The sequence below is a fragment of the Mus caroli genome, unplaced genomic scaffold (assembly GCF_978045245.1).
Source record: "Mus caroli unplaced genomic scaffold, Mus_caroli_1 scaffold_7, whole genome shotgun sequence".
Lineage (NCBI taxonomy): Eukaryota > Metazoa > Chordata > Mammalia > Rodentia > Muridae > Mus > Mus caroli.
In genome coordinates this window covers 25,534,918-25,562,198 of record NW_028227262.1, presented here as the reverse complement: position 1 = coordinate 25,562,198, position 27,281 = coordinate 25,534,918, and the positions used below count along the sequence as shown (strand labels likewise).

The 27,281-nt window shown below is 37.2% G+C and overlaps 1 protein-coding gene and 1 non-coding gene across 2 annotated transcripts; one reads left to right on the top strand and one right to left on the bottom strand.

Moving 5' to 3' along the window:
- Positions 1 to 26,030, top strand: LOC110287775 (vomeronasal type-2 receptor 26-like). Its single transcript, XM_085839594.1, is given in 9 exon segments — positions 1 to 215; positions 1,319 to 1,616; positions 10,912 to 11,703; positions 11,706 to 11,718; positions 14,823 to 15,049; positions 17,673 to 17,793; positions 25,138 to 25,446; positions 25,449 to 25,786; positions 25,788 to 26,030. Coding segments are annotated over 9 exon segments (2,556 nt in total).
- Positions 20,687 to 20,818, bottom strand: LOC147003824 (small nucleolar RNA SNORA17). The gene has a single exon (XR_015047712.1). It is a non-coding gene; the product is annotated as a small nucleolar RNA SNORA17 (small nucleolar RNA).
- Positions 26,031 to 27,281: the final 1,251 nt, after the last annotated feature.

Below are 27,281 nucleotides of genomic sequence, written 5' to 3'. Positions count from 1 at the left end.
ATGAAATTACTCATTGCTTTCTCTCTCTGGATTGTGCTCATTGTACTCCAGGAACAAATTTCTTGTTACTTTTTAAGTACACCTGCTTCTCCTGGCTGCTATCACGATGGGGATTTTGTGATTGGAGGACTCTTCTCCCTTAGAGTGACAGCTAGACACTTAATGAGTAAATTTAGCTTTAAAAATGCATCCTATATACCGGATTCTGTTTACTTGTAAGTTTTGGCTTCTCTCATTAAAGAAATATTGCTTCAGTATTTCATACATATATACAATAAGTGTTGATCAAACACTCTTCTACTGCTTCCCTTCCATTGTCCATTCATTCTGTCTAATTTGTTGGCTGTCTGTCTCTCTGTCTCTGTCTCTTTTTCTCAACTTCATGGATTCTGTCTCACTCTCACTTTTTACTCTTCACAGTTTATTTAGGCATGCCAGTACTGCTGGCTTATAGGGAATCATTTAGAGTCTATGCAAGCTAAAGCTCCTAGAAGGAAACTTACTCTTTGTTCCCAAGTACTCAGCAAATGCCAATAGCTACTCAGCTATGCCTGGCCCTCTGTGTGTCTTTCCCCTACTAACTCTGAATGCTCTTAAATATGTGAGAAGATGTTGAAAGCACTTTGCAGTTGGAAACAATTTTTCTTTGTAGTTATTTAGTACATTGTAGCAAGAACACTTTAATGTACTGTTTAAATTTACTTGATACTATTTTTAAAATTGCTATGGTTGATTAAGCACTGTGTATTTTCTCGAGGTTTATCAGATTTTCGAAGACCACATGAAAAACTGCTTCAGTGTTGGCTATTTTAACATTTTAATTTCTTAGTTTATTTCTTCCATTTATTTCTTTCATTTTTATTTCTCAAACATAAATTGCACAGTAAAAAGTTAGGTTTGTACATTTCAAAACATGCGATGGAGCAAAACTTTAATCCCAGAACTTGAGAAGCAGAGGCAGGTAGATCTCTATGAGTCTGTGGTTAACCTAGTCTACGTAGTGAGTTTCAGTCCAGCCTGGGCTGAATAGTGAGACTCTGTCTAACAAAATTTAGAACTAAAATTGTGGATTTGATAATAAACTGTACTATGAATCTTCATTTCTAAGATGAATTCTTCTACATTTTTAATATAGAATACCCTGTTTATTTCTTGGATTATTGTCTATTAGGTTGTTAAAAATAAAAATCCTGAATTGAGATTGAGCATGAGAGGGACTCAAGGGAGAAAGTAGAGGGAAGTAACTGATGTAATTATGTTTTATTAAAAACTAATATTAAAAAACACAAAAATCATCTTTCCAATTGTTTCCTCCTAGTGATTTCACCAAACATTATCAGCACATGTTGGCAATAGTTTTTGCTATAGAAAAAATCAACAAGGACCTACATATTCTATTCAATATGTCACTGGGATTCTCTCTCTTCAATGTTGACTTTCTTGAGATGAAGGCTGTGGAAGGTTCTATGGCTTTGCTCTCAGGAGAGAGCCCACCAATTCCTAACAACAGCTGTAGGCCTGAGAAGACTGATAAGCTGGTTGCAGTGATAGGAGGCATTTCAACATCAATATCCACTCAGATCTCCCGAGTTCTAAGTCTCTACAATGTCCCACAGGTACACATATAATAATCATTCCTTAGGTTAAACATAGTAACATAGTAAAAAATGCTAATTATTTCAGCTATTGTTTATTGATGATTGGAATTAATTAAAATTTACTATTTAGTTATCATTTTAACTCTAGTGAATAATTCATTCATAAGATGAAATCATGCTTGTATAACAAATTTAATTTAAAAACCTTTGATTTAAAAAAACTATAGATAAAGTAATGACAACCTGTATTCTAACTACTTCAAGAAAATGTCCTTTGCCTTGTACCATTGTTAATACTGACTTTCTTTTGAAACCAGTTTTAGAGCATCACCAAGCATGAGGACTATAATAATTCTACTAATGTATCTTCAGTGTAACAACCATGGGCATATTCCTGATTCTTTCACTGTGGTATCAGCTCATATTGCCACATAACATTTCCCTTTCCAAATAACCACGAGTCAGACTTACTTTGGCTAGTTGTTGTCAGTGTTTGTAAATTTTCTCTTTTGATATGAATGTTTCAATTTTTGTCTATAAAAATCCTTTCTGTTGATCAGTAATGACTTTTTATAAACAATGCTAGAGTAGTAGCACTTTTTATTCAAATGCATCTTATTTAGTAAAAATCTTGAAAAGGACTCTTTAGAAATATTGGTTTGCCAATAACTGTTTTCTGGTACTTTTCATTTTTTGCTATATTCATGAAGTAATTAAAAATCTTTGTCAAGTGCATTAAGCTGCAATTTTAATTTTTTCTTATTTGTTTACTTTTAAGACTGGTTCTCACCATGCAGTCTTGATTGTTTTGAATTTCCTATGTGGCCCAAGATAGCCTTAGAGAAGTCATTCTACCTTTGCTTGTCCAGGCCTTGGGATTAAAGGCATGTGCCGCCATGCCTGACCAGATGCTTATTTTTATGTGTCTTTATGAATTTTATTTCTTCTTTTAAATATTTGGCTTTGGACATATGCTCGTTACAGCATTTATAATGATTTCACTTATTTATAAGAAATGTGTATATAATTGAACTTGGTTCATTTTTGTCACAGAGCATCCTACCTGCCTCTCACTGGTTTCCAGACTCTCACCTAACAGCTCTCCATTCAGTTTTCCTTCCATGAGCTGCTTTGAATTGATTTTTGCACAGGGCAGAGAGATAGATAAACACTCCACCTTAATTATTTGACATGCGTTTAGATATTCAAATTCCCTTGCAATTTGTGGAAGCAATTGTCTTTTCTCCAAAATATGCTTTTGACTTTAGCTCTGTGAGTTTATTTATTGGTCTTCTTTTTAGTTTGTAAAAAGGTTTGTCCTATCCCAACAATAGTCTGCTATGTTTCTATGGTAGTAGTGCCTCCTCCCCATCCTCATTTTATATATATATATATATATATATATATATATATATATATATATATGATTATTTATATGATTTTAAGTTACATATGATTTCAAGTTAGTATAAAAAGTGGATTTATCATGGCATTTTCATGCATGTATAGCATTATAGTTACTCTTCAGTCCCCTCAGGCTTTGGCCTATCAGACACCGCATTTATAGACTGATTCAGAGGTCAGCCCCTAGTCAGCAAGACAGTGAATTAAATCCTCCCTCCATAAACTGCTTGAGCCAAGCCTCTTCCTACCTAACTTTTCAGTTTGTTGCCATCCCCTGCTACATATGCAACTAGAGACAAGATTCTATGCCCCAGTACAGGGGAATGCCAGGGCCAGGAAGTGAGAGTGGGTGGATTAGGGAGCAGGGCAGGGGGAGGGTATAGGGGACTTTCAGGATGGCAGTTGAAATGTAAATGAAGAAAATATCTAATAAAAATTTATGGTTTAAGAGTAGTTCACTCAGATTTTGGACTATTTGAAGTAAACATAATTGTAAACGAGTTTCCTGGTCCTCACGAGGCATTGATAAGGTTTAATAATATCAAAGCTGCGTCAAGTTGCATCATCAATTTACATTGCTTAGTTTGTGCATTTACTAAGAACTGAGTATTTCTTTATGCTACTGTTTCCTTCCTCAGTGTACTCATGTTTGCTTCATTTTCTGATTTCTTCCTTCCTATTCCTCCTTGTTCTCCCTATCTACCCCTCTCTCCCAGTCAATTAACATGTATTGAGTGTCTGTATCCAATTACCATGATAATGGATTCAATAAGTGAAATGTTCACTAAACATTCCAATTCAGATACCTGGTGAGAAGTCAGTGAATGGAGCCAGGCTGTGAGTTGTGGGTTATGCCATGTTTTAGTGGCCATTTGGTTTTAGGAGATTACTGAGGGAATTTGTGTGGAAAGGTGTTTCAAGTCTCAATCGGAGCCATGGGACACTGGGATATTCTAATATCACTAGTGTAGAAATACATAGAAGTTTTTGTAAGGCAGACTAGTAGTGTTGGTCAAACAAAGAAAAAAATCCTGGAACTCGTTTAGGAGCACATTTTAAAGAAATGGAGTGAAAAGCACCGGGGCAGCTGGGGCGCAGGGTCAGCTGACACTCGTCAGCTACCCACAACACCCGCCACAGGATCTTAAGACTTCTGGTGAGAGGAACACAGCTTCTGCTCCAATCCAATTGCGCGCGGGACCTGAGACTGCATTAGTTAGGGAAGCAGAAACCGGCCTGAGTAGGGCCACAGGCCTCATCCGGCCGGATCAGCGCCGGGGTAGCTGGAGCGCAGGGTTGCCTGACACCCGCCAGCTACCCACGACCCCCGCCGCAGGATTTTGGGACTGCTGGTGAGTGGAACACAGCTTCTGCCCCAATCTTTAAACAGTGACAACGATAACAACTAACCCCAGAGATTACCAGATGGTGAAAGGTAAACGTAATAATCTTACTAACAGAAACCAAGACCACTCACCATCATCAGAACCCAGCACCACCACTGCGCCCAGTCCAGGGCAACCCAACACACTGGAAAAGCTAGACACGAATCTAAAAGCATATCTCCTGATGATGGTAGAGGACTTCAAGAAGGACTTTAATAACACACTTAAAGAAATACAGGAGAACAATGCTAAACAGGCAGAGGACACTAAAGAGGAAGCACAAAAATCCCTTAAAGAATTGCAGGAGAACACTGCTAAAGAGTTACAAATCCTTAAAGAAAAACAGGATAACATAATCAAACAGGTAGAAGTCCTTACAGAAAAACAGGAAAACACATCCAAACAGATGATGGAAATGAACAAAACCATACTAGACCTAAAAAGGGAAGTAGACAAAATAAAGAAAACCCAAAATGAGGCAACACTGGAGATAGAAACCCTAGGAAAGAAATCTGGAACCATAGATACGAGCATCAGCAACAGAATACAAGAGATGGAAGAGAGAATCTCAGGTGCAGAAGATTCCATAGAGAAAATCGGCACAACAATCAAGGAAAATGTAAAATGCAAAAAGATCCTAACTCAAAACATCCAAGAAATACAGGACACAATGAGAAGACCAAACCTACGGATAATAGGAGTAGATGAGAATGAAGATTTTCAACTCAAAGGACCAGCAAACATCTTCAACAAAATTATAGAAGAAAACTTCCCAAATCTAAAGAAAGAGATGCCCATGAACATACAAGAAGCCTACAGAACTCCAAATAGACTGGACCAGAAAAGAAATACCTCCCGACATATAATAATCAGAACAACAAATGCTCTAAATAAAGATAGAATACTAAAAGCAGTAAGAGAAAAAGGCCAAGTAACATATAAAGGCAAGCCTATCAGAATTACACCAGATTTTTCACCAGAGACTATGAAAGCCAGAAGATCCAGGACGGATGTTATACAGACACTAAAAGAACACAAATTACAGCCCAGGCTACTATACCCAGCCAAACTCTCAATTAACATAGATGGAGAAACCAAAGTATTCCACGACAAAACCAAATTCACACATTATCTCTCCACGAATCCAGCCCTTGAAAGGATAATAACAGATAAAAACAATACAAGGACAGGAACCACGCCCTAGAAACAACAAGAAGGTAATCCCTGAACAAACCTAAAAGAAGACAGCCACAAGAACAAAATGCCAACTTTAACAACAAAAATAACAGGAAACAACAATTACTTTTCCTTAATATCTCTTAATATCAATGGACTCAACTCCCCGATAAAAAGACATAGACTAACAAACTGGCTACACAAACAAGACCCAACATTTTGCTGCTTACAGGAAACTCATCTCAGAGAAAAGGATAGACACTACCTCAGAATGAAAGGCTGGAAAACAATTTTCCAAGCAAATGGCATGAAGAAACAAGCTGGAGTAGCCATTCTAATATCTGATAAGATTGACTTCCAACCCAAAGTCATTAAAAAAGACAGGGAGGGACACTTCATACTCATCAAGGTAAAATCCTCCAAGAGGAACTATCAATCCTGAATATCTATGCTCCAAATACAAAGGCAGCCACATTCATTAAAGAAACTTTAGTAAATCTCAAAGCACACATTGCACCTCATACAATAATAGTGGGAGACTTCAACACACCACTTTCACCAATGGACAGATCATGGAAACAGAAACTAAACAGGGACACAGAGAAACTAAGAGAAATTATAAATCAAATGGATCTGGCAGATATCTACAGAACATTCTATCCTAAAACAAAAGGATATACCTTCTTCTCAGCACCTCATGGTACCTTCTCCAAAATTGACCACATAATTGGTCACAAAACAGGCCTCAACAGATACAAAAATATTGAAATTGTCCCATGCATCCTATCAGATCACAATGGACTAAGCCTGATCTTCAATAACAAAATAAATAATAGAAAGCCAACCTTCACGTGGAAACTGAACAACACTCTTCTCAATGATACCTTGGTCAAGGAAGGAATAAAGAAAGAAATCAAGGACTTTTTAGAGTTCAATGAAAATGAAGCCACAACATACCCAAACTTATGGGACGCAATGAAAGCATTTCTAAGAGGAAAACTCATAGCTCTGAGTGCCTCCAAAAAGAAACTAGAAAGAGCACACATTAGCAGCTTGACAACACACCTAAAAGCACTAGAACAAAAGGAAGCAAATTCACCCAAGAGGAGTAGACGGCAGGAAATAATCAAACTCAGGGGCGAAATCAATCAAGTGGAAACAAGAAGAACTATTCAAAGAATCAACCAATCAAGGAGCTGGTTCTTTGAGAAAATCAACAAGATAGATAAACCCTTAGCCAGACTCACTAGAGGGCACAGGGAAAGCATCCTAATTAACAAAATCAGAAATGAAAAAGGAGACATAACAACAGATCCTGAAGACATCCAAAACACCATCAGATCCTTCTACCAAAGGCTATACTCAACAAAACTGGAGAACCTGGATGAAATGGAGAAGTTCCTAGACAGATACCAGGTACCAAAGTTGAATCAAGATCAGGTTAATGATCTAAACAGCCCTATATCCCCCAAAGAAATAGAAGGAGTCATTAATAGTCTCCCAACTAAAAAAAGCCCAGGACCAGATGGGTTTAGTGCAGAGTTCTATCAGACCTTCAAAGAAGATCTAATCCCAGTTCTTCACAAACTATTCCACAAAATAGAAACAGAAGGTACTCTACCCAACTCATTCTATGAAGCCATAATTACTCTGATACCTAAACCACAAAAAGACCCAACAAAGATAGAAAACTTCAGACCAATATCCCTTATGAATATTGATGCAAAAATCCTCAATAAAGTTCTTGCTAACCGAATCCAAGAACACATCAAAACAATCATCCATCCTGACCAAGTAGGTTTCATCCCAGGGATGCAGGGATGGTTCAATATACGGAAATCCATCAACGTAATCCAGTATATAAACAAACTCAAAGACAAAAACCACATGGTCATCTCGTTAGATGCGGAAAAAGCATTTGACAAGATCCAACACCCATTCATGATAAAAGTCTTCGAAAGATCAGGAATTCAAGGCCCATACCTAAACATGATAAAAGCAATCTACAGCAAACCAGTAGCCAACATCAAAGTAAATGGTGAGAAGCTTGAAGCAATCCCTCTAAAATCAGGGACTAGACAAGGCTGTCCACTTTCTCCATACCTATTCAACATTGTACTTGAAGTCCTAGCCAGAGCAATTCGACAACAAAAGGAGATCAAAGGGATACAAATTGGAAAAGATGAAGTCAAAATATCACTTTTTGCAGATGATATGATAGTATATATAAATGACCCTAAAAATTCCACCAGAGAACTCCTAAGCCTGATAAACAGCTTCGGTGAAGTAGCTGGATAGAAAATTAACTCAAACAAATCAATGGCCTTTCTCTACACAAAGAATAAACAGGCTGAGAAAGAAATTAGGGAAACAACACCCTTCTCAATAGTCACAAATAATATAAAATATCTTGGCGTGACTCTAACTAAGGAAGTGAAAGATCTGTATAATAAAAACTTCAAGTCTCTGAAGAAAGAAATTATAGAAGATCTCAGAAGATGGAAAGATCTCCCATGCTCATGGATTGGCAGGATCAACATTGTAAAAATGGCTATCTTGCCAAAAGCAATCTACAGATTCAATGCAATCCCCATCAAAATTCCAAATCAATTCTTCAACGAATTAGAAAGTGCAATCTGCAAATTCATCTGGAATAACAAAAAACCTAGGATAGCAAAAACTCTTCTCAAGGATAAAAGAACCTCTGGTGGAATCACCATGCCGTACCTAAAGCTCTACTACAGAGCAATTGTTCTAAAAACTGCATGGTACTGGTATAGTGACAGACAAATAGACCAATGGAATAGAATTGAAGACCCAGAAATGAACCCACAAACCTATGGTCACTTGATCTTCGACAAGGGAGCTAAAAACATCCAGTGGAAGAAAGACAGCATTTTCAACAAATGGTGCTGGCACAACTGGTTGTTAACATGTAGAAGAATTCAAATCGATCCATTCCTATCTCCTTGTACTAAGATCAAGTCTAAGTGGATCAAGGAACTTCACATAAAACCAGAGACACTGAAACTTATAGAGGAGAAAGTGGGGAAAAGCCTTGAAGATATGGGCATAGGGGAAAAATTCCTGAATAGAACAGTAATGGCTTGTGCTGTAAGATCGAGAATTGACAAGTGGGACCTCATGAAACTACAAAGCTTCTGCAAGGCTAAAGACACCATCAATAAGACCAAAAAACCACCAACAGATTGGGAAAGGATCTTCACCTATCCTAAATCAGATAAGGGACTAATATCCAATATATATAAAGAACTCAAGAAGATGGACTCCAGAAAGTCAAATAACCCCATTAAAAAATGGGGCTCAGAACTGAACAAAGAATTCTCACCTGAGGAATACCGAATGGCAGAGAAACACCTGAAAAATGTTCAACATCCTTAATCATCAGGGAAATGCAAATCAAAACAACCCTGAGATTCCACCTCACACCAGTCAGAATGGCTAAGATCAAAAATTCAGGTGACAGCAGATGCTGGCGAGGATGTGGAGAAAGAGGAACACTCCTCCATTGTTGGTGGGATTGCAAGCTTGTACAACCACTCTGGAAATCAGTCTGGCGGTTCCTCAGAAAATTGGACATAGTACTACCGGAGGATCCAGCAATACCTCTCCTGGGCATATATCCAGAAGGTGTCCCAACCGGTAAAAAGGACACATGCTCCACTATGTTCATAGCAGCCCTATTTATAATAGCCAGAAGCTGGAAAGAACCCAGATGTCCCTCAACAGAGGAATGGATACAGAAATTATGGTACATTTACACAATGGAGTACTACTCAGCTATTAAAAAGAATGAATTTATGAAATTCCTAGCCAAATGGATGGACCTGGAGGGCATCATCTTGAGTGAAGTAACACAATCACAAAAGAACTCACACAATATGTATTCATTGATAAGTGGATATTAGCCCAAAACTTAGGATACCCAAGATATAAGATACAATTTCCTAAACGCATGAAACTCAAGAATGAAGACCAAAGTGTGGACACTGTGCACCTTCTTAGAATTGGGAACAAAACACCCAGGGAAGGAGTTACAGAGACAAAGTTCGTAGCTGTGATGAAAGGATGGACCATTTAGAGACTGCTGTATCCAGGGATCCGTCCCATAATCAGCTTCTAAACGCTGACACCATTGCATACACTAGCAAGATTTTGCTGAAAGGACCCAAATATAGCTGTCTCTTGTGAGACGATGCCGGGGCCTAGCAAACACAGGAGTGGATGTTCACAGTCAGCTATTGGATGTATCACAGGGCTCCCAATGGAGAAGCTAGAGAAAGTACCCAAGGAGCTAAAGGGATCTGCAACCCTATTGTTGGAACAACATGATGTACTAACCAGAATCCCGGAGCTCTTGTCTCTAGCTGCATATGTATCGAAAGATGGCCTAGTCGGCCATCAATGGAAAGAGAGGCCCATTGGACTTGCAAACTTTATATGCCCCAATATAGGGGAATGCTAGGGCCAAAAGAATGGGAATGGGTGGGTAGGGAAGTGGGGGGCGCTATGGGGGACTTTTGGGATAGTATTGGAAATGTAATTGAGGAAAATATGTAATAAAAATATTAAAAATCAAAAAAAAAAAGAAATGGATTGTCTCTTGCCAATAAGTGAAGTGAATTTTAATAGTTGTTCACTTGATTGGCAAATTAATGATCTAGTTCACTCCCACCCCAGAGGAGATACCCTAAAGTGCATATGTATGACAGTGTAATCATCTCAATTAAAGTTTTCTGGTAAGAAGGACAGCAATGTGATGGGATTGACCAGAGGCTATTGTTACATAGTAACTTTACAAAATTCATTAAGTTAGATAGTCTTCTATCCTAAACAAACTTGTATTAAGCATGACAGAAAGCCAAAAACAAAGGAAGGTGTAGGGAAATACAGACTTCACTAGTGGATTTAAAAATGCTTCTTAGATTCTTCTTTACCTCGTAATTAGTTATAGAATTGTGACTTCAAATAAAAAGCATTTAGTGTTAATGTTTCTTCACTTCCATATCAAGAGGAAGAAAGTTTTGGTATGGAAAGTGAAAGATTTGCAAATGCTTTAATTTGGCTGGTAGTGTTTGAAATGAGAGAAGGAGATAGACACTGTGTGACAGTGTTTGATACATTTAATAAACACGAAAAGAAAAAAGATACAATTCGTGAAAGGACTAAAAAATAAATGATGAATTATAGGTATCATGAGTTATTTCTTAGCAAAGTGATTTAACTCTTTAATCTCTCCTAGAGTGCATTAAGAGAAGAGGTAAACCAATTCATTTGAGAATAAACTTAATAGTCATGTATTATGTAGTAACTTTCTTTCTGTTTAGATCAGCTATGCTTCTTTTGATCAGAGTCTTGGGGCCAGAGTCCAGCTCCAGTCTCCTTACCAGTTTCCTGTGCACACTGCAGCTCTGTATCATGGAATTATTCAACTGCTATTATACTTCACTTGGGTCTGGGTTGGCCTGGTGGTCCCAGATGATATGCGGGGAGAACTCTTCCTTAGGGACATCACAGAGGAGATGACGAACCGTGGACTTTGTGTTGCATTTGCAGAAAAGGCTCAAGAAATTCATACTGAGGATACAGTAAGCAAGAAGCTTTTTAGGGAAGGATTCACATTGACACGTGTTATCATTGCATTTGGTGACACATATTCTCTTCTGACACTTGCTGTTCACATCATTTTCTATACTACTTTTCATAATGTCTGGATCACAACTTCTGATTGGGATATCACCACATTTCTTTTTAAGCAACTTATGAGTTATTTATTCTTTGGTGGAGCATTATCATTTTCTGATCGCATGGATCAAATTCTGGGATTTAAAGATTTTCTCAGAAATGTTCAACCTAGAAAATACCCTCATGATATCTTTATTCAGAATATATGGGCAATCTTATTTGAATGTCCACATTTCAATCAGTATGAAGCCAGGGAACTAAGTCAATGTGAGCCAAATGGCAGCCTGAGCACACGACCTCTGCATGTTTGGGATATGAGTACCTCACCCTATAGCTCCAAAGTCCATGCTGCTGTGTATGCTATTGCCCAGGTACTCCACGAGGAGCTGTCACCCAGAGTGGAAAGATGCTCACTGGATAAAAGTGTACTCCGAATCCTCTCCCATGGAAGGTAGCAATAGCTGGTCTTGTGTTTTTTTTAGGTTTTGCAACTTGACTTGTAAGTTCTGCATTTTATTTCAGGAACTTTCATAGTTTCTCTCTAATTAGAGATATAATTCAGGAAAAACACATTATGGTGTTTAAAGTTGTACTAACATTTCTGTCAGAAAACAATATAACCATGATGCTGAAAAACAATTGTCTTCCTAAATTAAGCACATTCAAACTATAATTTTCAGGCCCTTACATTGTCACATCTTTTTATTATTGCTTTTATTGTTTTGTGAAGAAACTATAGAATACAACTCAATTGCTTTGGACAAGTATAAAACTGTTATATTTATTTTAAGGTATTTTAGGCACATTTGATGCCAACGATTTGTTTCATTTTAATAAACAAATCCTAGAAAGAACACATTGCTCTATAAGGGCACACATTGTCATCCATGACTATTCTCCAGTGTGTGTAGCTTCATGAGTTTGAAGCCAGCCTTTACTGTATAGACAGAACTCATCTTTAAAATCAGATTCCAATTCCATCTGTAACAAAAAAGTTTCTCTAAAATGAGTATGGATTGAATGGAGGGGCACTAATCATAACATATCAACTTTCCAAATGTTTCCCTCCTGTGCAGCTGTTTATCTTTTCAAACCTACTGAGTTTCTAACAACCTACCAGAGTTCCTTCATCTACATCCTTGTCAACACTTTATTTTTTGAGATTGTTTAAATTTGCTCTTTATTTTCTACTTTTAAATACTTAAGTAATGAATGGTGGATATTTCTACCTCTACCCCATTGCATTCCCAACTCTTACATCCCCTGTCGGAGCCTTTTCACAAGCAGCACTCTCTCATTCTCATGACTTCTTTTTGTAGGTAGGATCCACTGAATTTAATTAGAGTTTTTAACACAGGAAGGGGGGGGTTATTTCTTGACCAAGGGATAGTTATCCCTTTAGATCACATAAATCTTCTGTGTGTTTTGAATTTTGACATCGGGTATGCTAACACATAGAAACTGGTATAGCTCATGGTGAGCTGCATTCCCCTTCTTGGATCAGTGATGGTAAACGTCTTTCCATATACTTTATGGCCACATGTTTCTCTTTCTTGATAAAATAATCTAACTGAGATTTTTTTTCTCATTTTAACTTTTTGACTAAATCATTTCATTTATTACCTATAAATTGGGATATTAACTTTTCATTGGGTGTCTTGCTTTCAAATATCTTCTTCCATTCCATGAATTGTGTTTTTACACTGTTGGTTGTTTTCTTTGTTGTGCAGGTGCTTTCTTGATAGGAAATTTTATCTTAGCTTTCATTGACTGTTTGTATATCCTGTTTGAAACAAATTTTCATCAAGTCCAATGCATCATAGGACTTCCCTCTCTGATTTACTCTAGGAGTTTTTTGTTCTGAGGTTTTGCTGTGTTTTTATATTATTTGCTGTATGAAACAGACAAAAATCCAACTGCAGTTTCTCACCCTGTTTTCACACCAGCCTTTGTAGAAGAGACCTCATTTCACCCTTTGCATGTTCTTGGTGTTGTGTGTGTTCAGTTGGTTTCTGGATTTCTGTTCAGCTCCTCTGAGATGTGTGTACATTATATGCCATGCTTGTACTGTTGTAATTTTATAAAACCATTTAGAATTGGAAATGCAATGCTTTAATTTTTTTCTTCTTGATCTAGTTTGCAAAAGGCATGTCCTGTGAAGAATTTAAGCCTTGAGGAAAACATTCAGATTTTCATAGAGACTGCCCTAATCTGTGAAACTTTTTGTGTAATGAACTATTTAAAACAACATTAACTCTTCTAATCCTTGATACTATTTCATTTCTATGTCTTTTCAAGCTTTCTTATCATTGTCTTACAGGTTTTATCATAGGTATATTTTACCTACTTGGTTAAATATTTTCCTAATTAGAAAAATAATTGGAAATATTGTTTTATTGTTTCTATTGGCATATATTTATTTACATGGTGTTGGGTTTCATGAGGATAATTACATAAAAGTGTATAAATACTCATTTGACTATGATTCCCCTCAATTCCCTCACTCCACTTTCTACTCCCTGCAGAGGTGTGGTGGTTTGAACCAGAAATGTACCCCAATGCTCAGTATTTGAACAATAGGTTCTTGAGGCATCTGAGTAGGGAAATTTGGATGACGGAGAGTTCCCGCCATAAATACATCATTGCAGAAGTGTTTTGGCTTTCATTTATCTTCATCTTAATTCAGGGCCACTCTCTTTTCTTGCAGGCAAGGATGGGAAAATCTTGTTCTTATTTCATCTCATGTGTATTCTGTCATGTCCTCACCAAGATAGACTCTGGTACCCCTGGAACCATAGGCCCAAATAAACTCTTCCTTCTGTGAGTTGCTTGGATCACAGTGCTTTATCATAGCAACTGTTCAGTAACTAATACACACTTGTGTTAGCCACACTTGGTACTCTGCACAGTATGAGAGATCTTTCTGTCTTCAGATACCTTCTTCTGTTTCTATATTCCATGACTTAAAGTTTTATAATATGAGACTTTTGCTTGATTCATTTGGCTACCCCTAAATATTTGATATTGTTTTGTGGCTACTGTGAAGAGATTTGTTTTCCTGATTTTTTTCTGTTTGTCATTATTATACAGGAAGGCTACTTTTTTTTTTAATCTTGTGTACAGCCACATCTATGAAAGTGTTCATCAGTCATAGGAATTCCCAGGTAGGGGTTGCTTATATATACTGTCATGGAATCTGCAAATAATAATATCTTGAATGTTTATTTGCTAGTTGGTATTCCTTGATCTCCTTCAGCTATCTTACTGCTGTGTTGCTCATTTGGTTAAAAACATCTGTTACCTCAAGTATTTGCCTTGTTTTTGTCTGAATGTGTGTGAGTTTATGTGTGCTTGTGTCTATGTGTGTTTTTGTGTGATATAGGCCTAGTGCTGGCATGGATTGTCCTATGACAAACGTTTGATATACAGAACAATAATTAAAGCCACAGGAACATACAGTTATAGAAAGAAAGGGAAGTTAATGTAACCATGTTTATTTATATCTCAGTGACTTTAGTGCAAGTTCTGAACATTATTTATTTTTTTTAATTTTAACTCCATCCATTCTTACAAAAGGGCCAACTTGGAAAAAGCACCAATAAGAAGAACATTGTGAACAAGGAATTTTCAGCAACAAAGCTTGACATCTTTAATTACCAGTCTCTGCATAGTGGTACCAAAGCTCAAGTGAAAGTTGGCAAGTTTGTCTTTGAATCTCACAATGTTCAGCATTTTTCCCTCAATGACAAACTCATAACTTGGATCAAATACCACAAGGATGTGAGTATCTTTGAGTTCAGTACCATGTGCTCTTCTCAGACTGGAATTCCTCAGATAACAGAGTTGTCAGAGCAATCAGGTTTTGGCCTAGGAATAGCAAATAGTTTTAATTGTTAAAAACCAAAAGCTTCTGATTGCAGAATAGCAAGAGAGAGTTAAACTCAGGAATCCAACAGCTTCTGTGTCCCAGAAAAGTAAGAGACACTTAATGGGTCATTAGCCTTTGTCTTTCATCCATCACTGGGTCCTACCTCAATACCAGACTCCTGGTGTGGGACCCCAGCAAGTTATGCCTTTCCTATCTATTCTTATGAGTGTTGGGTATATCCTTCTTTGACTTACTCTGTCAAATCTTTCTCTGATTCATCACTTTGTCTGCACCATCAATTAGAGTTTACTTTCAACTATGGGTGCTTCCTTCATATATATATATATATATATATATATATATATTTCTTTTCTCTATTTACATTTCAAGTGTTATCCTCATTCCAGGTTTCCCCCACTCCCTGTAAACCCCTATTCCCTCCCCCTCCCCATTCTTCTATGATGGTGTTACTATACCCACCTACCCACTCCGACCTCCCTGCCCTCTATTCCCCTACTTGGGGCATCTATCAAGCCTTCATAGGACCAAGAAACTCTCCTGCCATTGATGCCGGACAAGGCCATCCTGTGTTTTATATATATATATATACACACACACACACACATATATATACATATATATCTGCATATATATGTGTGCATATATATGCATATATATGTATATATATATATGTGTCTGTGTGTATACATATACACACATATACACACACATCTATTTATCTATCTATCTATCTCTATCTATCTATCTATCTATCTATCTATCTATCTATCTATATGCAGCTAGAGCCATGTGTACTCCTTGGATGGTGTCTTAGTCCCTTGAAGCTCTGGGGGATCTGGTTGGTTGATATTATAGTTCTTCCTATGGGGTTGCAAACCCCTTTGGCTACTTCAGTTGTTTCTCTAACTCCATCTTTGGGGACCCCAAGTTCAGTCCAAAGGTTGGCTGCTTGCATCTGCCTTTGTATTTGTAAGGTTCTGGCAGAGCCTCTCAGGAGGCCTTTCAGCAATCAGGCTCCTTTCAGCAAGCATTTCTTAGCATTCACAATAGTGTCAGAGATTGATGACTGTCAATGGAATGAATTCCAAAGTGTGACAGTCTCTGGATGGACTTTTCTTTAGTTTCTGCTCTGCACTTTGTCTCCATATTTGCTCCTGTGAGTACTTTGTTACCCTTTCTAAGAAGGACCAAAGCAACATACGTTTGTCTTCATTCTTCTTGTGTTTCATGTGGTCTGTGAGTTGTATCTTGTGTATTTGAGGCTTTTGTCTAATATCCACTTATCAGTGAGCACATACTACATGTGTTATTTTGTGATTTGGTAACCTCACTCAGGATAATATTTTCTAGTTCCATATAATTGCCTAAGAATTTCATGAAATCAACATTTTTAATAGCTGAGTAGTACTCCATTGTGTAAATGTACCACATTTTGTTTATCCATTTTAGTGTTGAAGGACATCTGGGTTCTTTTGAGTTTCTGGCTATCATAAATAAGGCTACTATGAACCTAGTAGAGAATTTGTTCTTGTTATCTGTTGGAGAATCTTTTGGGTATATGCCCAAGAGTATAGCTGGGTGCTCAGGTAATACTATGTACAATTTTCTGACTGTTTCCTTCTACCAGCTAGTTTTACCTTCTTTATTTGGTATTAAAGATGTGCTAAGAGCTGAGCAGTACCACAACTAGAAAAGCTATTTTCAATAAGTAACACAGTTTCTGGATGCACAGTATAATTAAATATCCTGGACAGATATTTCTGAATTTGAATTTGAATTCTTTACACACATTCATCCTCTTATTTTCGGAAATGTTCACCCTGAATATCTCAGTGATATGATAAAAAGAGGTCTTACATAGTAATGTGGAATATTATGGTCCTCAAGAAACCAAATAAATATTCTCTATTGGAAAACTCTGGGTCCATTAACCACTTCAAGGCAGGTCTCATGTTCAGGGTGAGTTTGGTAACACAATAAGGGAATCAACAATATTAATACAAATACTTTTATCTGGGTACAGTTTGATGGGTTTTGTTCTGCTTTGTTTTACTTTTTGTGATGTTGTATTTTATTTTACTAGGTTTGAGGGATTGTTGCTTTATTAGGATTTTGGTTTGTTCTTTGAGAAAAAACATAGATTTGGGTGGGTAGGACGAAGGAGAGGATCTGGACAGACTTAGAGAAGGGAAAGAATATGACCAAGGTATATTCAAAGATTCAAAGTTGTTTTAAATATAATAATACATAGTATATAAAATATAATATCAATAAAAATGACAGCTGAATGAAATAAAAATCAATTGTTCAAAAGAGAAAAAGAAGAAAGAAGGAAAGAAAGAAAGGAAGAAAGAAAGATAGAAAGAAAGAAACACATTATGTTCACACTCTCTAAAAACATGGAAGTTTTTTCTTGTTACAATTAATATAAGTCCTGATGAAATCTACTCTCTGGATGACAATATTGGATGTCATTTATTGACTGCCTTCCCTCCTCCCATGTCTCCTCCACAGATTCTTTTGTCTGTTTGCAGTCAAAGTTATCCATTTGGATTTAGGAAAACACCTGTTGAAGGGAAACCATTCTGTTGTTTAGATTGTTTACCATGTGCAGATGAAATTACAAATGAAACAGGTATTTATAAAATGTTTCTGGATTTGGTGGTTGCATATGGGATGGATCCCCAGGTGGAACAGTCTCTGGATGGTCCTTTCTTTCTGTCTCAGCTCTGAACTTAGTCTCTGTAACTCCTTCCATGGGTGTTTTGTCCTCCATTCTAAGAAGAAGTGTAGTATCCACACTTTGGTCTTCCTTCTTCTTGATTTTCATGTGTTTTGCAAATAGAGAAAGTACCCAAGGAGCTAAAGGGGTCTGCAAGCCTATAGGAGGAGCAACAATATGAACTAACCAGTACTTTCCAAAGCTGTGCCTCCAGTTGCATATATGGCATAGGATGACCTAGTTGGCCATCAATGGGAGGAGAGGCCCTTGGTCTTGAGAAGATGATATGCCCCAGTACAGGGAAATGCCAGGGACAGGAACCAGGCATGGGTAGGTTGGGGTGCAGATCGGGGGGTGGATATAGGGGGCTTTGGAGGTAGGATTTGAAATGTAAAGGAAGGAAATATCTAATAAAAATTAAAAAATAAAATGATTCTGAATGTGGAAATTTATAGAAATGATTCTGAATATTGGAATGATTCACAATGGGACAGGGGCTTGTAACACAAATCCTGAAAACAGTTAACTACTAATACTTTAAAACAAGTTCTTGCTGGATAGAGGTTGCATAGGTATTAAGTTTCAGCACTCAGTAGTTGGATCTCTAATTTCAAGGCTAGCCTATTCTGCAGAGTGAGTTCCAGGACAGCCAAGTCTGCTCTTCAGCCAAGTCTGAAGATAGAGATACCCTATCTTCAAAATCAAGGAAACAAAGATCCACTCATTTTTGTTACTTTTTTTTTTTTTTTTTTATTGATTGGTGGGTTATCTTGTCCAGATTGGTCTCAAACATCTGGTCTCCAGCAACCCTTCAGGGTTAGCTTCCTGGGTAACTAAGACCACCAGAGTGTGCTTCTGCATTTGGCCCTGTTTTGCCTTCTGCACATCTGCATTGAGTTCAATTTATTTTCTTTGTACCCCTGCTTTTCACCAATGGTTATGTTACCGCTGTAGCAATAGACATGGTAAAAGTTATTGCTCCCTGCATACCCTAATATATGAACAATTGTCAAAGGTAGAGTTCCTGTATACCCCAAACAGTTAGCAGTCCCTGCAAACCCTGAACAATAGGTAAAGTTAATATTGTTCCTGTGGCATTACTTTGAATCTTGTGGGAGTTCTCATTATGCATTCCCTGAGATGGTAAACTAGCATGAGGTCACTGTACAACTAAGCACCGAGAGATCCCAGAGGATGAGTGATGTGCAGGGCTCTGAGTGATGTGCAGAAACACTCCTTCCACTGCACTCTGACTGTCTAGATGTCACAGCTTCCTTAAAGTTATTCTAATTGGAAACTTCCCCAGAACATAAAAGCAATGCTTCCTACCAGCTTTTGTGTCCTTACTTCACATCTAAAATCAATGTCAAAGCAGCTATTTTATCATGCCAATTTTATTCTCCTAGATGAAATCTTTACTTATCAGTGACTGTTTAAAATAATGTGTGGGTTTTTTTTTTTTTTTTTGCTTTGTTTTGTTGGCAAAGTAGTGGTAGTTTGCAAGCCCACTGCTTCTTCAGTGCTGGGCTTGCAGATGAGCTCTACCAAGTCCTTCTTTTTTAAAAAATAACTTTGTATTGGTACTTTACAATTTTCACATAATACATCCCAATCCATCTTATGTTCTCTTCCTCTTATATCTACCCTCCCCTTGCAAACTTCCAGTGTACTAAGAGAAAAATGTCTCATTATGGGAGATGTAACATGTCACAGTGTGTTCTTTTTTTATATCCATATGTCTACACTTCTTTCCTTGCTAATGTTGTTTGTTTGCAAATGTTTGGAATGACTTATTGGTCTGCTGTGACTTCTCTGGATTCTGCTACTCTATAGTTACTGGGACTTGTCTTGGATATCCAGTTTTTATTATCCTGTGTCATGGAGATCCTGAAGTTTTAGATATTTTGGAGTGGCCCCTTCTTTCACCCCAGAAGTTCATAGTGCTGTAGATGTTGGAGTGGACCAATTCAAAGGCCTAGATCATAAAGACCTTCCTTCCTTTATGCTTTCTGGTTCAGTTCACGAACAACCCCTCATACAGGGCCAGCTATACCTAGCTACTCAGGTGCAGTTCGGGGACTGTTCTCCCAAGTGCTGCAACTGGTGAGGGACATGGCCACTGTTCCCATTCTCACATTTCTCAGGGTCAGCTCTTCTGCCTGACATAGATGGAAAAGGACAAGGGAGGGTAGGAGATAATCTCTCCTTGGTTAGCACCAACAGCCAGAAGATAAAAGGCCACACTGTGTCTCCCATACTCATGTCCTTTGGGCTGGCTGACATGCAACTCCCATATCCAGGGTTAGTTCTACTGTGCTGAGCAGGGAAGGTTCGGGACCTGGTCTCCTGAGAGCTGAAGAAGGGAAGAGGTGTGCTTTCCTACTCTGATGACCTTGGGGCTACCACTCCTACCAGTTATAGGTTACAAGAGGCAATGAAGAGATCATCTCTCCCTTACCCATGTCACTGCATGGCAGTCAAGTGATTCAACAGCTTTGCCATGTTCATGACATTGGGGCTGGTCTATTTGTATCCCCAACCACCAGAGTCAGCTCAATTGTGCTGACCAGGGGAGGTGCAGGGTTCATTCTCCTGTGTGCTGCAGCTGGTAAAGGAATTACATTAGGATCATTCCTCTTTTGTCCTGAATGGCCCCTTCTGAGGATTGTCTTTGTTGATTACACTCCCACCTCTGGCCTTCAGGCCTAGAAAGGCTTCTAGTCTCTGGCTCATTCCTCATACTGGGAGTTATTGGGGTTTATGCAGCAGTGGAATACTAGTTATCTCAGGCATTCTTTTTCTAGGGAGTGTTAAGCTACTAATCATTCAGATGTTCCTAGGTCAGAACACTGTGGGTAGACATAAGCTCTCTCTTCTCTGCCAGCTGCTGGTGTATATGTGATAGAAGAGCCACACCTGCACCCCTTCTAAGAGTAGTCATTGCTCTGTATTCTTATCAAATTCAAATATACCTTTTTTTTTATTTTTAGGAAAGTAATACATAGACTTAAATAGATAAAAATTGAAAAAACTATATCCACACTAATATTCTTTAGGGATACCATATCTTTTAAGTACCTTTAGTTTTATCTAATACGCTTGTGGCACCCTTTCCCTCTTCTCCAGAAAGCAGTGATGTCTAATCCATGCACAAAAGGCTTAATGTTTACACTGAATTTCCTTTTCTTCAATTCTAATAGCTCCTGATTATAACATTAACTTTGTACTTCGATACTTACACATTTCATAATTGGAAGCAATAATTTTTATGTTATTTCTAAACATATTGATACTTACAAAATGAGTTTGTAAATTTTCAAGTTTATATTTACTGAAAATCCAGAGATTAATTGGATTATAGAACCCCACTGAACTAAATAATTCTGAGAAAAATATTTCTATCATCATCATGCATTTAGAACATGTTTGTGCTGGGAATTGAACCTAAATCCTTGAAATATGCTAGGCATGTGTTCTAGATACAACTGTAATTCACAGACTATGCAATTATCACCATAGAAATGTTTCATTACTTGTACTAAATTTAATCAGAGCTCACCACTTGAATATATATTCAGGCAAGGTTCTATGGAACACTGGGTTTTCAGTGGTTACTAAAACATCATTATATACTTTTTAGAACATTCAAGCTATTCTCTTATAGTGAAAGACCCGAGTTGCCAGAACCAGGGTGACTCCATAACCTGTTTCAAACTGGTAATTTGGGAGACTAGGCCCAATTTTCTGTTTATCAGACCAGGAAAGTGCAAAACAAATCAATTTCAGGGAAACAAAAACCTGAGAGGCAATCAGTAAGCTTTCCCACCACCTCTCCTGAGTCCACTTCACAGACATCTAATGAGCAGCTATAGTCCTTTTTGTCTTTTTGTACAAGATTTTCTTTCATGCCTAAGATGAGACAGATGCGAAGCACCCCAGAGAACTTTATCCTAGACCATTTTGTAGAGTTGTGGGAGAGTCAGGTCTGGTTGTTCAGCATGGCAAACTACCCACCATTTACAGAAATAAATGGCCCACTTTTAAGGAAGGATGGTCTGAGAAAGAACTTTTAAAACTTGATTTTAATCTTTATTTCTAAGTTCTCTTTAAAACGTTCTCTCTAAAAAGTTTTCTATGAAAGTTTTTCTAAAAGGTTCTGCTCTTTAAAAAGTTCTTCAATTCTCTAAGAAAACGGGGATTTCTTCTCTTTTTGTCCTCAGCACATCTACATCTTTCAGAATACATGATAACATGATAAAAAGTTTACCACAAGATTACGCACATGTTCAAATTAAAAATTGAATACAAAGTTTACAGCAGAGAAAGTTGACACGGAAATCTCTTACAAGTATTTACCTAGCTAAACATTCATCATCTTTCACTACCTCTACATATTCACAGAATGTTAAAAACCCTAACTTTTCTGACTAAGGTATTACTGAAGTTTCATATAGATAAACCCAGTCAATATTTTGTCTTCTGTTATTGTACCTATAGCAAATCATTAGTTCCCTTTTTATGCCCTTTGGTTAATTTTTTTTTACAGTCTATTGGAATGTCCTCTAAGGTCTAGATGAATGCCTGGCTCAGAAGCAACTAACTTGGGATACTTGAAGAATGGAATTTTTCTTATTGAAATTTTGACATCAGCAAGAAAATAACAGTCTTATAATAAGTGATATTAATAATTACTAATATAATTTTAGGAATTTTTATAGGATCATCATTAAGTATTAAAAAATCATCTATTTGACTATATAGCATGAGTACAAGACAGTTCATCTTCGTTGTTCAGCAGAAACATGCTCAAATGGATGGGCATATATATATCTATCATGGGCTCCCTAACAGGATGGCAGTTTTGGAGACTACGACCAAGTTTCTGTTTCACAAAACTGCAATCATCCAAAACAAGTCAATTCCATGATAAAAAAAAAAAATCAACCTTTATGGGCAGCCATGAAGAAGCTGCCCCACCACCTGGCCAGAGCACATCCCTCAAGCAGCCAATCAGGAGCTGTAGAAGCTGCCCCACCACCTAGCTTGAGCCATATTAGCAAAAGTCTCCAGAATCCCTCGGTTACTTAACCAATCATGAAGTCATCCATAGCTCTGGAGGTAGAGCCAACCAATAAAGGGAAAGAAAGGTAAATGTCAGGCACTTCTACACTAAGGGGCTTTAAATGGATCCTGCAGAGTCTACACTTCTATCTTCCACCCTCAAGTATGATAGACCCCTACATGTGGGTTCTCTGCAAAAGAAATGCTCTTTGTTCTTACATACTATTTGAGTGTTGGGTATCATTATTCACAAATCATGGATCCTTATTTCAACCATTTTCCTTCTAACCATCAGTGTCTAGCTGCTTATATAAAAGGATAGATTTTTCAAAATCAAATGGGAGAGTGAGGAGAACTGACAGTCAAGCACACTGATTTTGGTTTATGAGCATGAAGACACCTCTATCCCTCAAAATACATTGTCTATGCCACTGGAAAGAAGTGGTTTAAACTACTCATTGAAAGCGAAATTAATGTATAGATTGAACAATAATGTACTGGTATTTTTAGAAAAATTTTTGACACAAAAACTCATAGTCAAATATGAAAATTTTTCTGCTTTCCTTTTTTCTTTTATCAGTTTCTTTTCTTTTTCTTTCCTTTCCTATTTCCGTTCCATTCTGTTCCGTTCCGTTCCCTTTCCTCTTTCTCTTCTTCTTTTTTTTTTTTTTTTTTTTCTTTTGAGACAAGGCCTCAATATGAAATTCTGGCTTCCTGGGAATGTGTTATGTAGATCAGACTGGCTGGTAATCCTCATGTGTCAGTCTCCTGATTATGAAAGTTACAGATATGTATTACAGTGACTTGATGTAATTATATTCCCTATTAAAGACTGGTCCCATGAAAGTGTTCTTCAGAGTAAATGAAGTCTAAGATTAGTGAATAAGGCTTTCTATTCCACTGCAATTGTCTTAAATATTCAAAGAATTACTTCTACTTGTATCTTTTTAAAAAGGGACACTATGTGAAGAAATTTACTAAATTTTTCTGTGAAAGTACAGATAACACAAAACCATAAATGTATGTAAGAAATGTATGTTGAAAATTAAGTGCAAAATCATTTTTCCATCAATAAAATTCAGAATTCAATGAAGAGTTTTATGGAATTAACCCAATCATGCACTTTTTATCATAAGAAGAAAATATTCACCTCTAAAATGCATTGCCTAAATCATTATTTCTAAAACAATGATACATCATTTGGTAATATCAAAATCAAATAAATAATAGAAAATACCACTGTTCCTAAACATAGGTATCAGTAAATGATAGCAAGTTTTACTTTATAGGCCTTCCACAATAATAACTAAGAGAACCCAGAAATAAAAGCTCCAGGGATCATTGTGAAATACAAGGTAGAAAGGTTAAAAGAGCCAAGTGGGGATATCTCTAGTGAAGCAGTATTTATCAGTAATGACAGAGTACTTGAGCACTGAAACTCACAGAAGCATGCACCATACTCACAACAGAGCAAGCCAGGCAATATCCCAGCATCAACGGAGGACAAGCTCATATTGACCCAGCTCTAGCAATGAGCTATTGGCAGTTGATGCCTGATGGAGTGAAAGAGTCAGTATTCTTCAGATATTTGGCCCTGATTGGCTGCTAATGTTATGGCAGAAGATCCTATATGCTTATGGATACACACAGCATTATGTGAACATAGTGGGGTAAAAACCCCAAGAGAACATAAAGTTGGGAAGAAAATTATTGGAGAGGGAGAGAAAAAGTAAAGGGCAAAGAAATTTGTGTTGCATTTGATCAAAATGTATTATAGGCATTCATGAAATTCTCAAGCAATAAAAATATTTTTTAAAGAAGAAAACATACAAAGTGGAACAAAAACCAAAATGTTTCAAAGTGTATTTTCTCTTCTTTTCATATGTAATCAAATGTAATTTTCATACTGTCTGATTTCCCTTAATTTCATTTCAATATTTCTGAGTCTTTCATATTGTTCAAGTATATACACTTTCTGAATTCTCCATGGATTCAAGTGTATATGTATTTTTCACTCACAAAAGAAAACGTAACTTTTTCAACTATTGGTTTTTTTTTAAATATTATGATTCAGTGCATATAACCAGGGACATTTCTTTCAAAATTCAACAACGGTTCCATGTAAGATATACATCCCAAATATCCATCCTTGGTCTCGCCAGAGGAATGTAATGAACCAATCTGCCTCCCTTTCAGATATGGATCAATGCATCAAGTGTCCTGAAGATCAGTATCCAAATAAGCAGAGGACTTACTGTCTCCCTAAAATAATGCCATTTTTGTCCCATGAAGATACTCTAGGAGTTGTTTTGGTGTCTGTGGCCATTGGTTTATCTGTATTTTCAGCTATGATTTTAGGATTATTTATCCACTATCAAGATACACCCATTGTTAGAGCAAATAATAGAAATCTCAGCTATCTCCTCTTAGTTTCTCTAATGCTCTGTTTCTTTTGCTCATTAATATTCATTGGCCAATCTAGAACAGTCACTTGTGTCTTGAGACAAATATTTTTGGGGTTGTATTTTCCATTGCCCTTTCTGCAGTCTTGGCAAAAACCTTCATTGTGGTTGTGGCCTTCAAAGCCATCAAACCAGGAAGCAGATTACAAATGTGGATGGTAACCCAACTCTCAAATGCTATAGTCTGCTGTGGTTCCATCATTCAAGTCAGCATCTGTGCAGTCTGGCTGGGAATATACCCCCCTTTCCCTGATGTTGACATGCAGTCAGAGTTTGGCCAAATCATACTCTGGTGTAATGAGGGGTCCACCCTTGCTTTCTATTGTGTTCTGGGGTACTTGGGCTTTCTGTCTAGTCTCAGCTCGCTTATTGCTTTTCTGGCCAAGAAGGCTACCTGACAGCTTCAATGAGGCAAAAACAATCACATTCAGCATGTTGGTTTTCTGCACTGTGTGGATTGCTTTTGTACCCACTTACCTGAGCTCCAAAGGTAAAACCATGGTGGCAGTGGTAATTCTTTCAATTCTGGCCTCTAGTTCTATCTTACTACTCTGTATATTCCTTCCCAAATGCTATGTGATCCTACTGAGGTCAGGTGGCCATTCCAGAAAGAAGTTTTTTAAATGACTTCCTACTTCAGGCAAAGGGATTTATTATGATTTTTGTAAAATGAACTATGTAGAAATTTAGATTCAAAAGAATTGTGTGAAGTCAATGAATTAATTACTCTTGACATTGGCAACTGCTATTTATTCAAGTATCCCTGCTGTCATTGGAGATGACCAGACACAGTAAACAAAGCCTTCACAAGTTAGATACTTGCCAACTAGAGGTGCCTTCTGGTGTGTCTAGTAGATATTTCTTCAAATCACAGTTCTCTCATTTTCAATTTAATGTAAGAGAACTCTAAATAATTAAGAGTGAAAATGAAAGAAAATCATTTGTGTGGAAATAAAATACTAGATGTTTAAAAATGTGCTTCCTCTTTGTTAGTCATATGCAGTTATAGTCAATACAAATTAATTTTAAAGCAACCATGTGTTATGCTACAGAAATCTCAGGGTTTCAGATTCTCCCTTTTAAAGAGTCTCACAAAGAAGATGATATGTGATTCAAATTTCAGAGTCTCGGGAGGGTTTTGTGCTATTTTCACTACTCAGGTGGAACAGCATGGGTGAGAGCTTCAGTAGAGTCCCAGTGGGAAACACAGACTTTCTCATCATGAGAATATCCAACAAATCATTGGGTTGAGGTTCTCTGAGAGAACAGCCAAGCTTTATGGTGTGCTTGCAGTTATCTTGCACAGTTGAGAGTTTCCATTTGTCTTCTACAGGTTCACCTAGTGAAAGCTGATATCATTTATATCCATTGGATTCTATTCTCAAGCAGAGAATGTGTCTGAAGACAGATGTAGACCAAGACATGCGGTTTAAGGCCAAGGATTCAATAGAACATGGGGAAATGTTGAATCATGCATCTAGATCAGGCAGCGTTTCATTTATTTGTTTTTCTCTAGCCAATAAATAGCTTTAAACATGATGACCAGATCATGCCAAGGGCAATCTTAAGTTGTAGCTTGTGACAATGGAAGGAGTCATTTTTCCTCTATGGTTAAAAACATGCTCTGACAGGTCTACATGTGAGTAGAGAAGACAGAAATCATTTTTTATTCTTGATTTTATGAGAATACTAGGATTTCCTCCCATTCAGTATGATCTATAGCTGATTAGCTCTGTGTTTGTTATCCTTAGCCTTTGCTTTGTTAAGAATTTTTCCTTTTATTTCAAGTGCCTTCAGAACTTCTACCTTGAAGGAGTATTAGATTTTTATCAAAATCTTTATCTAATTAGATGATTATAGGAATTATATCCTTGAGTT